At 40.9% G+C, this 15684-nt stretch overlaps 1 protein-coding gene across 1 annotated transcript in view; it reads left to right on the top strand.

The window, feature by feature from the left end:
- xylt2 (xylosyltransferase II) overlaps window positions 1-13937 on the top strand; it is a 191530-nt gene extending 177593 nt beyond the window's left edge. Inside the window, exons 10-11 of the mRNA XM_060844395.1 lie at window positions 2830-3163; window positions 12058-13937. Coding sequence (XP_060700378.1) covers window positions 2830-3163; window positions 12058-12380 — 657 coding nt within the window. The 3' untranslated portion in view covers window positions 12381-13937. The remainder of the gene's footprint in view (window positions 1-2829; window positions 3164-12057) is intronic.
- The last annotated feature ends 1747 nt before the right edge of the window (window positions 13938-15684 follow it).

Here is a 15684-nt window from a genome sequence, read left to right as displayed (position 1 = left end):
CTGACACACATCCAACGGGACAAACATTATCTACAAGATAACCTGTAAAGACTGTGAAAAACACTACGTAGGACAAAAAGGAAGAAAACTGACCATATGAGTGCATGAACATCAGCTCGCCACCACCAGACCCGACTCGCACTCTCTCATTTCCAACCACACTAACCATGAAGGACACAAATTCAACTGGAATGATGCAACCATCCTTGCACAGGCAAAACAGAGGCACGCCAGAGAATTCCTTGAAGCCTGGCACTACAACCGGAACTCACTCAATAGGCACTTTGAACTGGACCCTGTATACAAACCATTCAGATACAGAACTAGAAGTAGCAACAAACAGATACTATAAATACAAAGCGGGACAAACCACCAATACTTTATCAAAGATGCACTGATGGTGTCACCTAGCAAGGTGACGAAACGTTTGCAGAAAATTTGATTGCTCAGCGATCGAATCCACACTTTTATAATATAATTTCCTAAATGGACACTTCTTATTTCTTCTTGAATTCTGTGACCAAAGGCAAGTTTAATTCAAAGCAGCACAAGCTCTGCCATGTGTAGGGCACAGAAAGAAATCCGAAGTCCATCCCAGCTCAATGGTCTTTCAGCAGGATGTTGAGATGGAATGTTAACTTACTCCATCTCTGTACTGTATGCCTTTTGAATATTTCCAATATTTTCTATTTTCAACTTTGATTTCTGATACCTTCATTGTTTTGTTTTTGTATTATTGCATTTATCATATTCCTCTGCAATGAGAGAAATGGACAAAGGAGGAGCAAATAAGACATGACCAGGGAGTGGTAAAAAACACATACAAGAGAAAAGCGAAAAATGGAGATATGAGTGAGAGGGCAGGAGTAAGATTGAGTGACAGAACTTCCATGCTATTGGAACCACTCTGATCAACACCTGAGATCCAATCAAGTGATTCTCCCACTTGCCCCACCTTTACATGCCTGTTGAAACTTGGAGCTGCAGATGGTGATGGTAAAAGCAATTGTTATTCAAAAACACCAATTTGTTTTAATTATGCATTGATGAAACTAGTCACTGTTTTCAGTTGCAGGAACAAGGGATGAGAGTTAGATGGATAAACTGTGAAATCTGAGGTTGTTATCTTGAGAGCAGAGAAAAACTGGGAAGAAGTATTTAAAACCTGAAGGTCGAAAATTAAAGGAAACCAGGTATATTTCAACAGGTTTATTTGAAATTGCAAGCTTTCAGACCTCCACTCCTTCCATCACACCTGAGGAAGGAACAGAGCTCCAAAAGTTTGCAGTTTAAAATAAACTATAACCTGGTGTCATTTGTTTGTTCAATTTGTCCACATCTTCACATCATGGTTACAATTAAAATCTTGAAGATTTGGAAAGGGTAAATAAGAGGTGTTTTCCTTGTCTGTCTGTCTCTCTCGCTTCTTGTTTTCTCTCTCCCTCCACTGATCTCTCTCTCGATCTAGTTTCCTCTTCTCTCATTTCCCCTTCATCTCTTCTCCTCACCTCTGTCTTCCCTACTGCCTCTTTCTCTTTTTCCCTGTCTCCTCCCCCCAACTCTTTTCAGTTTATCCCTTTCTCTTATCTCTCCCCTCCCAATCTTTCTCCCCTCATTTCTGTCTCTTTCTGTCACTCACTCCATTTTTCACTTTTTCTTTGTATATGTCTCTTATCACTCCCTGGTCATGTAACACACTCTTCTCCCTTGCCCATTCTCGCTCATTGCAGAGGTATATGATCAATGCAACTGTACAAAAGCAAAACAATGTAGGCATCAGAAATCAAAGATAAAAACAGAAAATATTGGAAATATTCAAAAGGCATACAGTATGGAGATGGTCTAAATTAACATTTCATCTCAATATCTTGCTGAACGACCATTGATCTACTGTTTCCCTTCATAGTCGCTCTCTGATCTGCTGAGTATTTCTATCATGTCTTGTTTTTTGCATTGTAAAGGATATGGTGGGGTTGAAGCACATAATGGATTTTGTACAGAGATTCGAAATGGGCTACCCAAAATTATCCTATTTAGTGTATATACCAACCAAACGATAGCCCAAACTGGCAGGGAAAGTCAAATTCAGATGTAGTAATGGTTTTAAATTAATCACAGGATTTGATATGTTACCAAAGAATGGAGTATTTTATCTGGATGCGAAATCAGTGAGTGGATAAGGAGTTCCCTGTTGTCACTTGTTCTTCAGCAGGCTTGCAACCAAATGGAGCATGGAACAGGTTGTCCCAGGGAACGGTTCTGACAGAGACAATTGTATCTTTTAATGGAAATTTGGTCAATATTTAAAATCAGTTTCATATTAATTCTGGACCACGGGGAGGAGCAGGACAGTGGAATAATTTGGGATTGATATGAATGAGGAACAAAAGAAGGCTGCTCTGATCTTTGAGCGTGCACCGCTATGAGATTCTCTGAGATCGTGTCTGATTCGATCGTAATTTCAACTTTACATTTCTACACCCAATAATCTTTCATCCGCTTGGTAATAAAGAATCGAACTGTAAACCTCTCTGCTTTGTACTCTTCTCTTAAGATACTAAACTTCTAAATCAATCATTTTATTAAAGCTGTGATATCTCTGTGGTATGGTTTCAATTTTTTTTCTTTGCCTGACTGGAGATGTTAGCTTATTTTTTCTACCTTAAAATGCTATATAGATGTGGGTTGTTGTTTGATCTGTGGCCTATTGGTATAAAAGAGGAGAGGAAGTCAGCATGTTTAACTATTCGATGCTTTACCTTGATTTTTATACTCGTAGTGCAACTGCTGGAGAAACTAATCCTAACCTTTTTCTTCTGTTTTTTTCAGGTGGGAACAGAATGGGACCCCAAGGAGCGACTGTTCCGTAACTTCGGGGGTTTGATTGGGCCTTTTGATGAGCCAGTTGCCATGCAGAAATGGGCTAAAGGCAGTAACATGACTGCCACAGTTGTGTGGATTGACCCCACTTACATCGTGGCAACATCATATGACATAATGGTGGATTCAGAGGCTGAATATACTCATTACAAACCTCCATTAAACCACCCTCTGCGGCCTGGGAGCTGGACAGTGCGGGTCCTGCATCAATGGGTTCTCCTGGCAGAAACCAAGTTCCTCGTGGTTCCCCTGGCATACAATGGGAAACAACCTTTCAGAAAAGGTAAGTTAAATCCTACAAAGGTTTGAGGCTGGAAGTGCTGACTTGTCACAAGCACAGCATACTGTTTACTCAACTATGCAGTACAGTCTCAGTTAATCTCATTTTTAAAAATCCCATATTTCAGCATTCCTCAAAAATATTATAGCAGTAAATATGGCCAAAAAGGGAAAATGGTTTAAAGGCAAAATTAATGAGTCTTTATTTGAATGCACGTCGAACAAAATATATGAATAGATGGCATAAATGCAGAGTTAGTGCATCTGACCTTATAGCCACTATGGTGACATGTTTACAAGGAGATCAAAGCTTGGAACTAAATATTCAGGGGTGTATGGCTTTTCAAAAGGACAGGCAGGAAGGAAAGGGTGATGGACTGACATTGGTAGGATGAGATGGGATAAGTGTGATAGGAAGAAAAGATCTTGTGTTGGAATATATAGAATCCACATGGGTGGAGGTAAGAAATATAAAGGGGAAGAAGACATTGCTTGGAGTGTGCCTTAGCTACACTGTGGGACAAAGAATAAATGAAGAGGTAACTAGGGCATGTAGAAAAAGGTAGTAGATTAATCATGTGGATTGTGTTAGTCAGATTGGCAGAGTTAGTCACAAGGAAGAATTCAGAGAGTATGTTCAGGATAGTCTCCTAGAACAATTTGTTGTGGATCCAACCAGGATCACACTATTTTGGAACTGATAATGTGAAATAAATTAATTTTAATAAATTATATCAGAGTAAAAGGTCTCCTAGGAAATCATTAAAGCATTCAGAGGGAGCAATTTGGGTTGGAATTTGGTTAATTACATAGAAATGAAGAGCTGAAAATGTTTTGCTGGAAAAGCGCAGCAGGTCAGGCAGCATCCAAGGAACAGAAAATTCGATGTTTCTGGCATAAGCCTGATGAAGGGCTTATGCCCGAAACATCGAATTTCCTGTTCCTTGGATGCTGCCTGACCTGCTGCGCTTTTCCAGCAACACATGTTCAGCTCTGATACTCCAGCATCTGCAGACCTCACTTTCTCCTCCTACATAGAAATGAAGGCAGAGCTAGCTGGAATAGATTGGGAATGTTTATCAGCAGAGACAGTTGAGAAGTAATATTTAAAAGAATTGCGAAGATATCTCCCAGTGAGGAAGGGGGATTCTAGGAAAGGGATAATAAGACCATGAAAAATAGAAATAGGAGTAGGCTGTTCAGCCAACAGTAGGATCATGACTGAGCCAACACTCCTAATTTTCCATGTTTTTGTTCTTTCCTCATAATCCTTGATTCCTCTATTGATGAAGCACCTAGCTGTCTCAGCCTTAAATATGCAAAAGGACTCTGCCCTACACCTCTCTCTGACAAGGAGTCCCAGAGACCTCTGAGAGAAGAAATTCCTCATCTCAGTATTAAACTAACATCCCTTTGATCTCAGATTATGCTTCTGGTCCTAGACTGTCCCATGAGGAGAAACATCCTGTCAGCATTTACAGCGTGTAACACTTTAAGAATTCTTCTAAATTCCAGTGAGCCAAGTCCCAACCGGTTTAATTGTTGCTCATAAGACAATCCCTCCATACCAAGGATCATCCTAGTGAATCTTCTTTGAACTGCCTCCAATAAAATAATGTATTTCCTCAAATAAAGTGACCGACATTGCTTACAGTACTCCAGGGATAAGCTAACCAGGGAGGTTAAGGATTACTAGGAGATAGTGAGGACTGCAGATGCTGGAGTGTCAGAGACAATATAGTGTAACATTAGGAAATGCACAGCTGGTCAGGCAGCATCCAAGGAGCAGGAGAGTAGAGTCCCAGGACTTTGGGTCCTACCCGGATCGTCGCAACTGTCCTGCTTCTCAGATGCTGCCTGACCTACTGTGCATTTTTTAGTACCACAAATTAAGGATTATGTCAGGTTGAAAGAAAAAACACGCCACGTGGCAAATATTATAGCCACCAAGGCAAAGATCGATTGTGAAAACCATCTCTGATGCTGAGGTCTCAAAATGGAGAGCTGTTTACCTCAGCAATTGAAAGATTTTCTAAGAGTTTCCCTCAGTTAGGCATAATGGGAGTAAATTTAAACAACCCACCTCTCTATGTGCTGAAATGAGGGATTGGTTCATGGCAGCCATTTTATCTGGCATCCCAACCTGAGATGGTTTTGACAGAATGACACCCTAACCAGCCAATGATTTGAAGACAGGCAACTGTTAATGGGCCTCCAACAGACCAACCTCATTAGTTAAGTAAGAATGAAACTAATAGGAAAGACTAGCAGATCTGGCAGCATCTGTCAATATAAAGTAATTAACGTTTCAGATCTAGTGACCCTTCTTCAAAACTGATTTGTAGCTAGGAGAATGTTGATATTTATGCTGAAGATATTGTGAAGGGAGTGGGAAGGAGGAAAAGGTAGGTGGAGATGGAGCCCAGAGAGAGAACAATTGTTGGGGTGAAAAAGGAATAGGTAATGGTCAACCTGAGAGAATCAATAGCTGCTAATGGAGACTGTTAATGGCTGACAAGGAATTGTTGGTGGTGGTAGCAGTCCTTGTGAAAACAAGGCCTGGTGTATGGGGGTTAAGGTGCTCAGGCCCTTAAATTATTGAACTCGACATTAAGTCCAGAAGGCTGCAGGGTTCCCAAGTGAAAAATGAGATGCTGTTAGTGTGTGTTGAGCTTAGCTGGAGCACTGCAGTAAGCGTGAGGCAGAAATATTGGCTGGGTACTCGGTAGTGTGTTGAAGCGGCAAGAAACAGAAAGCTTGTGGTCATTTCTGCAGACAGAAGTTAGTTAAGTATCGGTCTTGAATTCATTACCAGATTGGTGAGGCCAATGAGGCCAGTTGCGGATCCTTTTTGACACTGCCCTGAACATTGTCCATCAAAGTCTCAATGGCTGTTACCAATGCCAGTCATTTAAAGTCATTTCCATGTTCACTTTATTTAAATATGTTGACAGGTCTTCAGCTTGTCATCAATTTTTGCATATGGTGCTTGCAATGTGATTGTGGGTATGTCTCCTGGATTTAGTTGCATTGGATGCAAATGTTTAAAACCCCTTTAACCTTTCTTGAGTCTAGGACAGGGTGGGATTGGATCTCAACTACTCTCAATCTCACAACATTCCCCAATATGAGAGAGGGCCCATTCCACGGGTGGGCCTGTTATCTCAAATAACTGCCGAGCCTTCAACATAGTTTGCCTCAACAAAGCAAATGTGATCTGCAGTAAGTGGTTAAAACTGGAGTAAGTGTTTGAAAAATGAAATGGTGAATAAAGTGGGAGCAGAGAGACAGGGAGAAACTAAGAGACAGGCGGAGAGAAAAAGGGAGAGAGAGACCCAGAGACTGGTGTCAGTGGTGGAGTTTTCTCTTTCTCTCCATTTCTAGAAACTATCCCTAGCACATTAGTCAAGATTACATCTGGGAAAGAGAGACAGAGACATAGAGAGAGAGATTAAAAATAACAAGAGACAGGGACAGACAGAGGGGAGAAAGAAACAGGGACATTGAGAGAGAGTACAAAACAGAGATGGAAACATAGAGAGTGGGGTGGGGAGGGAGAGAGAGTGTGTGCTAAACAAAGGTGGGCGTGACATTGTCTCAAACTCTCCAGCCTCTGGTTTCTAACTGCAGGATGTATTCCTATTGTAATGCAGTTTCTCCTTCATCTCAACAGTAGCCCTGTAGGATGTTCAAGTTGAGGGTAAGGGGTCAGGAGCCTGTGAGGGACCATGTGATGGACGGGGCTGCTGCATGGCAGGTGCCATGTGAATGCAGTCTGTCATCGATCTGAGACAAACAGGAGGGAGAGCAGGGCCAATCAAGTATAGTAATGGGAAGTTGTCTGTGGAGTCCAAAGAGATAGGGGAAGTGTTAAATGAATATTTTTCATCAGTATTCACACTGGAAAATGACAATGTTGTCGAGGAGAATAATGTGATACAGGCTACTAGACTAGACGGGATTGAGGTTCACAAGGAGGAGGTGTTAGCAATTCTGGAAAGTGTGAAAATAGATGGGTCCCCTGAGCAGATGAGATTTATCCTAGGACTCTTTGGGAAGCCAGGGAGAAGCTTGCCAAGCTTTTGGCTTTGATCTTTATGTCGTCATTGTCTACAGGAATAGTGCCAGAAGACTGGAGGACATCAAATGTTGTTCCATTGTTCAGGAAGGAGAGCAGGGGCAACCCTGGTAGTTATAGGTTAGTGAGCCCTACTTTGTTTGTGTGCGAAGTGTTGGTAAAGGTTATAAGAGATAGGATTTATAATCATCTAGAAATAAATATGTTGATTAGGGATAGTCAACATGGTTTTGTGAAGGGTAGGTCGTGCCTCACAAAGCTTATTGAGTTCTTTGAAAAGCTGACCAAACAGTGGATGAGGGTGAAGCAGTTGATGTGGTGTCTGTGGATTTCAGTAAGGCATTTGATAAGGTTCCCCACACTAGGCTATTGCAAAATACAAAGGGAGATTGAGGGAGATTTAGCGGTTTGGCTAGCTGAAAGAAGACAGAGGGTGGTGATTGATGGTATATGTTCATCCTGGAGTCCAGTTACAACTTCATGTTTTGGGTCCACTGCTGTATGTCATTTTCATAAATGACCTGGATGAGGGCATAGAAGGGTGGGCTAGTAAATTTGCGGATGACACTAAGGTCAGTAGAGTTGTGGATAGTGCTGAAGCATGTTGTAGATTACAGAGGGACATAGATAAGCAGCAGAGCTGGACTGAGAGGTGGCAAATGGAGTTTAATGCGGAAAAGTGTGAGGTAATTCACTTTGGAAGGAGTAACAGGAATGCAGAGTACTAGGCTATTCGTAAGATTCTTGACAGTGTAAATGAACAGAGAGATCCATGTACATAGATTCTTGAAAATTGCCACCCAGATTGATAGGGTTGTTAAGAAGGCAAAGGGTGTGTTAGCTTTTATTGGTACAGAGATTGAGTTTTGGAGCCATGAAGTCGTGCTGCAAGTGTACAAATCTCTGGTGCAGCCACACTTGGGAGTATTGCATATAGTTCTGGTCACCACATTATAGGAAGGATGTGGAAGCTATGGAAAGGGTTCAGAGGAGATTTACTAGAATGTTGCCTGGTATGGAGGGAAGGCCTTATGAGGAAAGGCTGAGGGACATACAGATACAGATTACAGATTACTAACAGTGTGGAAACAGGTCCTTCGGCCCAATAAGTCCACACTGACCCGTTGAAGCGTAACCCACCCAGACCCATTCCCTTACATTTACGTCTTCACCTAACACTACGGGCAATTTAGCGTGGCCAATTCACCTAACCTGCACATTGTTGGATTGTGGGAGGAAAGCAGAGCACCCGGAGGAAACCCACGCAGACACGGGGAGAATGTGCAAACCCCACACAGAGAGTCACCTGAGGCTGTTTTCGTTAGAGAGAAGACGGCTGAGAGGTGACTTAATTAAGACATATAAGATAATCAGGGGTTTGGGTGGACATGAGAGCCTTTTTCCTCGGATAGTGATGGCTAGCACGATGGGACATAGCTTTAAATTGAGACCAAAGTTAACATAAACCCCTTAGAGAATGAGGTTGGGAAATAATAATGGGGAACCAGGAAACTGCAGTGGAGATGAATAGATATAGGACAGATATCAGAAATAATTTCTTTAGTCAGAGAGTAGTATGGGTGTGAAATGCAATGTCTGCAACAGTAGTAGACTCGCCAACTTTAAGGGCATTTAAATGGTTTTTAGATTGAAATATGGACGAGAATGGAATAATGTAGGTTAGATGGGTTTCAGATTAGTTTCACTTGTCAGCGCAACATCAAGGGCCAAAGCGTTTGTTCTTATCTGTAATGTTCTATGTTCTAAAGGATATTGTTAAGCTGAGAGGGTTCAAAAGAGATTTATCAGGATGTTGCTGGGTATGGAACGTTTGAGTTATAAGGTAAGGTTGGACATGCAGGTTGGACCTTCTTCACTGGAGCTTAGGAGGGTGAGAGGTGACCTTATAAATGTTTATAAAATAATGAAGGGTATAGAGTTAATAGTGGTTATCTTTTCCCTACATTGGAGGATTTCAAGACTAGGGAGCACATTTTTCAGGTGAGAGGAGAGAGATTTAAAAAAGACATGAGGGACAAAATATTTACAAAGAGGGTGGTTTACATGTGGGATGAATGTCCTAAAGAAGTGATGCATGTATGTACAATTACAACATCTAAAAGATATTTTGAAATGTACATGAATAGGAAAGGTTTGGAGGGATATGGGCCAGGAGCAGGCCGGTGGGAATAAATTAGTTTGGGATTATGTTTGATATGGATTGGTTTGACCAAAGGGTCTGTTTCTAGGCTGTGTAACTCTATGACTCTATTCGTGCTAAAACAGAAGATTTGGAATGTTTTCAAAACCAACAAATGACAATCAAAAAAAAAATGTAAAATTTGAGGGTAAAGGTGTGAGTAATATCAAGATGGATGGTAAGAGCCCTAATTATGTAAAAGAGAATGAGACCAAAGTTAACATAAACCCCTTAGCGAATGAGGTTGGGAAATAATAATGGGGAACCAGGAAACTGCAGTGGAGATGAACGGATATTTTACATCAGTCTTCACAGTAGAAGCCACTCCATAATTATTAAATCATATGGGACCAAATGAGGAGAAAAAAAATAAAAAGCCTTTTCATTATGGAAAAAAATGCTAAGGGAACTAATGGGGTTAAAGACCAATAAGTTCCCGAGACCTGATAAAATGCATCCTAGAATATTAGAAGAAGAATGTTGAAGCTGGACCATTACATATTTTCAAGGCCAAAATAGATTTGAAAGCAGTGTGAGGGAATTGAGTTGTGAGGAAAGGCAGGAAAATGGAGTTAAGGATGATCAGATCAGTCAAGATTTCATTGAATGACAGATCATACTCGATTGACTGAATGGCCTACTTCTGCTCCTACTTCTTATGATTTTTCCGTCTTATATGTAAGTTGGGGACAATTGCAGGCTTTGAAGAAAAGACAAGAAGTGTGGGGCTTAATGACTGAAGAGACATATTGTACTGAATGGCCTCATTCACTGCTATATTATATGCTTGAGATGAATGTTTGGTGTATTGTGTGGTGTGTCTAACAATTTCACCTATCTCAGTCATGATGTTTCTCTAATGATGAGCATTCTGAGCACAGAATTGATAGAGACTGAAAGCTGATCTCATGCTGTACTGTTTGAGAGTACACAGGGTTGCTAGTTTCTGTTGACTAATAGCACCCTCCCTCATAAACTCTGTAACATTCTGTTGTGGTTCTGTTCGCCGAGCTGGGAATTTGTGTTGCAAACGTTTCGTCCCCTTTCTAGGTGACATCCTCAGTGCTTGGGAGCCTCCTGTGAAGTGCTTCTGTCATGTTTCCTTTGGCATTTATAGTGGCTTGTCTCTGCCGCTTCCAGTTGTCAGTTGCTGTCCGCTGCAGTGGCCAGTATATTGGGTCCAGGTCGATGTGTTTGTTGATAGAATCAGTGGATGAGTGCCATGCCTCTAGGAATTCCCTGGCTGTTCTCTGTTTGGCTTGCGAGCCAAACAGAGAACAGCCAGGGAATTCCTAGAGGCATGGCACTCATCCACTGATTCTATCAACAAACACATCGACCTGGACCCAATATACCGGCCACTGCAGCGGGCAGCAACTGACAACCGGAAGCGGCAGAGACAAGCCATTATAAATGCCAGAGGAATCAGCACAGAAGCACTTCACAGGCAGCTCCCAAGCACTGAGGATGTCACCTAGAAAGGGGACGAAACGTTTGCAACAAAAACTCCCAGCTCAGCGAAAAGAACTACAACAACGAGCACCCGAGCTACAAATCTTCTCCCAAACTTTGACCTGTAACATTCTATGTCCTATTGAAACTATCTATACGAGGAGTTCCCCAGTTAGTCTCTGGTTTGTGATGGGCCTTGTGAGAATTAGATCATTGATCTATTGGAAATCAACAAATCAATTCTCTGTCAAGAGTGAGTGGTACAAATATCTTCAACCATTATTGTGCAAGAGTAGAGAATGTGGGTGTGCGGTGTTGTAGTGGTTAAGTTCAGAGGCCCAGGATAATGGTCTAGTTCAAATCCCACCATTGCAAATGTTACTAAATTCTGAAATTGAAATCTAGTAATGTCAACTATAAAACTATCAACAATTGTCAGAAAATACAATTTTCCTTCCTTTGTCACATTTGTCCTTCCTTTTCTTTAAGGAAGAAATCTGCCATCTTTACCTGGTCTGGCCTGCATGTGACTCCAGACCCACTGCAATGTGGTTCACACTTAATTACATTCTGAAATGGCCTCACTAGCCACTCAGATTAAGTGCAATTGGGAATGGTCAACAAATGCTGCCTTACCAATGACATCTACATCCAATGAAAAAATTAGTCAAATCAAGCTGAACTGCAGTTGAATACTTCATTTGGGATCCTGTTCTATTAGCATCTAAAAAAGAATGAGTTTGTATTTATACTGTCCCCTTTGCAACAATAGATGCCTTCTCAATCAAATTAATTAATAGATTAAGAATAGATTATTATTAATATAAAATATGCATGTTTAGTCACTGTTGCATTGGAGGATGTGTGAAAGCCAAGGTGACTGGCATAAATATTGAATAAACACTGAATAAATATTGACCAGGATACCAAAAATCATCAAATAACTATGGTGTGATTTATTGCGTCCACCTGAGAAGGCAGACATTTCTTAGTCTAACAGCTCATCCAGGAGATGTAACTTTGATAATGCAGCACTACCTCAGTAGTGGAGATCTGGCCAGGATTGTTGGCTGAAGTGCCCCAGTTAAAACCTGTTCTTTCAGAAACAGCAACTATTTTTGTGGCAATCAATAAAATTAAAGTTTTCTTTGTCCTTTCTGTGATCCAGGACAAGACCAGTGGTTACACGCCGGCCCACCGAACAATGAGTATATGGATCAAAATTTCCAGCACCTCAATGGGATTCTAAACCTTCCTCCATCAGATGTTGCTATAAAGGAGGCTTTCCATAACTCACAGCTAGTTGGCAGACCTCTTGAATTGTGGATATATGAAAGTGTAGGCAAATTCTGGTCAGCTACCAACACGTGTACAGTTGAACCTTCACCATGCCCATTGTTACCACCTTGTCAAAAGACCATCTGGAGTTCTCTATCAGATGACCCAAAATCTGAACTGGGACCAATCAAAAGTGATGGGCGCCTGAGGTAGCACAGAAGGTGGACTTTGGGGGGAGTGTGGTATGCAGTAGTCAACCTAGCAGAAAGAAACTCACCTGTGAACCGGCATATCGATCTCATGTCTCACTGGTGGATGGAAGAATGACAGCAATGTATTAGGAAGACAGCATATAGAGTTAAAGAGGAAGGTGAAATAATGTGTTACAGATACCCTGCACCACAGATCATCCCAGTACAATGCAGCAATTGGGTCTTTGATGCATGTTGAATTGAGGTATCTGATCTCAGTACATGGTGGATGCAAGAGGAATCCTAAGACTGTCATCCCTGATTGAATTGGCATCAGTTGAACATGGGGGAAGCTCCAACATTCCTGGTTTCACCCAACTGCCTCTGGAATCTTTGATTTCTGCTGGGATCCAGTTTGTTTTGAGCTAACTGCCATTGTGGGTGGAAGGAAATGAAATGTTCAGTCATTTGAAAGCTATCTCCACATCACTGCAAGGAAGAAATCAAGCAACTTAAGTTGTTAAGCATTTTAACATATGGCACTAATTTCAGAACTCTTTATAAAGACATTCTTTACAAAAAAAGATTCTGTCTTCAATTTTTGGTCATCCTGTTGAAAAATATCTGTGCTAGGGAATGAAGCACTTTCCATTCAGGCATCCAATGTCAGAATCAAACACTCCCTGGGAAGATACAGCACAGAATTAGATACAGTTTAACCACCAACTATGCTGTCCCTGTCTAAGCCCCACAGCATAAGTAAGGAATAATACTCCCTCTGTGCCAACATTTAAGTTCAGCCCACAGCTGAGAAGGTGAATAATATTTTTTGACATCCTACATCAGTTATCCTGTGTGAGATTGTCAAAGTACTGATGAATTATCAAATGTAAAATAAATTTGTTTCTAATTGGCTTGGTAACCTCACAGGCTTTTGCAGACATTCCAGTCTATTACATTTGAAATCCTATCAATATTTTGATTCACTAGATAGAAATAACCAAAGGCAGAAGAATGTAAAAATCGTGAGAAAAGATTCTTAAAAGAATTGAATCATCTCAAACCAATGCCTGGCCATATAGGACAGCAGTGAGGCTTAGCACATCTGAGTTCAGGAAAAGAACATCCAGATCTCTCACTATCAATCACAAACCAATAACTTGTACAGAGAAGGGCTCCTCAGGTGAAGGCAAGATTCAATTCGTCCCAAGGTTCTGTAATTGAATAGCATGTTGAAGAATCGCCAATGATATGAGGCTCAGATTTAAGACTGTGACACAGTAATTCAGGTGTTGTGGACAATGAGCAGAATTTTTGTTTTTACCCAGTGAGTTAAGATCTAGAATATCTGGAATTTCCAGCCTGAACAAGTTGTGGAGATAGATTTGATACTAATGTCCAAATGTAAGTAGGAAAAATATTTGAAAGGAAACATTTTTGTGGCTGTCGAGAAAGAGCATAATGGGCCAAGTCAGATAGCTTCTTGAAAAAGCCATCAAGTACATGGCCTCCTAGTGGTATATCTTTATGTACTCCAGAGGGTGAAGCATGCTGCACCCCAATAAAGGAAGAAATACAATTTTTTTGCGATGGAATTATTGTTGGCATCAAGCATAGTTTTCATTTGAGAAACATACAATGTCGTAATGTTTCCTATATGAGTGCAACATTCCAGCTGATCTCATTTCCCCAATCCACTTCTATAACAAAGTGGTTCCAAGTTCAGAGTCTGACAATAGTTATTTGAATGGTATTTTGATTTCATTTTGGTCTTCATAATTACCTGAACAACTTGCTTTGATGGATTATATCATGTATAGTTCCTTCACTATGTGACTACAGTACTACATTATTACATATGACTAAACACATTTCCTTCCCTGATTCAGCTTTCACTGTATTTTGCTTCATTACCTTGCCACTCAAAATTCGCAAAGAAATGACAACTTCTTTTCCATAATAAAGTATATGCTATATAAGTATTTATAAGGTAGTTATTTTAAACACTGAATTTGGTGCAAATCTGCTTGAATGTCACACTTAGTTATCCATGGAGTCTGCCATTTCACAGTATTCCTGTATTAGAGGTTTCTATATAAATGGATCCCTGTGCCCCATACATGCATGCTGGTATTTATGCTCCACAAAAAGCCTCCCTCCACCTGTTTGTCAGTTCTACTCAGCATGTGTTTTATTTGCTTTCTCCATATCTAAATTCCCCTTAAATGCATCTGTACTTTTCACCTCTGTCAGTGAGTTCCATAATCTCTCTGCTAAAGATATCAGATTATTTGGTCGTCATCACATTTCTGTTTGGAGGAGTTTTCTGACTGTACATTGACTGCCAGGTGAGTTCACCTCAAAAAACATTTAATTGATTGTAAAGCAATTTGGAGTGTCTAGTAGACCTGCAAATTGTCATTTCAGTGCATTTCTTGTTTTTCTGCTGTTCATGTGAGAAGTTTCTCCTGAATTTCCTGTTGGATTTATTGGTGGACATTTTATTTAATAATTTAATCATTGTGGATTCTGGACCAGAATTTTATTGCCTGTCTCAAGTTGCCCTTGAGAAGGTAGTGATGAGATACCCTTAACTGCTGCAGTCTATGTGCAATAGTGACACCCACAATGCTGTTAAGAAGGATGTTCCAAGATTTTAACCCAGTGACAGTGAAGGATGATCATGTTTCAAATCAGGTTGATGTGGGCTGGAAGGGAGGTTACATGTGATGGTGTTCCCATACACCTGCTGCCTTCTAGGTAGTAATGATCACAGATTGAAAGGTGTTGTCAGATCCACAATACAGGTGCAATGAAGAATTCATTGCATTTTTTATCCTCTTTCCCTTGTTGAGTCTATTTAGAGTAGATTTCCTACAGATTAGATTCCCTATAATGTGGAAACAGGCCCTTTGGCCCAACAAGTCCACAACGGCCCTCTGAAGAATAACCCACCCAGACTCATTTCCCTGCATTTATCCCTGTATAATGCACTTAACACCTGCACATCTTTTGGAATGTGGGAGAAAACTGGACCACCCAGAGGAAACCCTACATAGACAATTCCTAATGTGGGACTTGAACCCAGATCTCTTTCGCAGTGAGGCAGCAGTGCTAACCACTGATCCATCGTGCCTCCCACATTTAGATTTCATAGAATCATAGAATTCCCACAATGTGGAAGCAGGCTCTTCAGCTCATCGAGTTTACACTGCCCCTCTAAAGAGCATCCCATCCAGACTCGTCCAAGTCATTTACGCAGTCATTTGCTGAGCACCATTAGCTATCGCTGTTTAGACGGTCGGTGACAACACCTCTGGGCTTTG

The sequence above is a fragment of the Hemiscyllium ocellatum genome, chromosome 25, assembly GCF_020745735.1.
Source record: "Hemiscyllium ocellatum isolate sHemOce1 chromosome 25, sHemOce1.pat.X.cur, whole genome shotgun sequence".
Taxonomy (NCBI): Eukaryota; Metazoa; Chordata; class Chondrichthyes; order Orectolobiformes; family Hemiscylliidae; genus Hemiscyllium; species Hemiscyllium ocellatum.
Note: the sequence above shows the minus strand (reverse complement) of the source record. Positions and strands in the feature narration are given on the sequence as shown.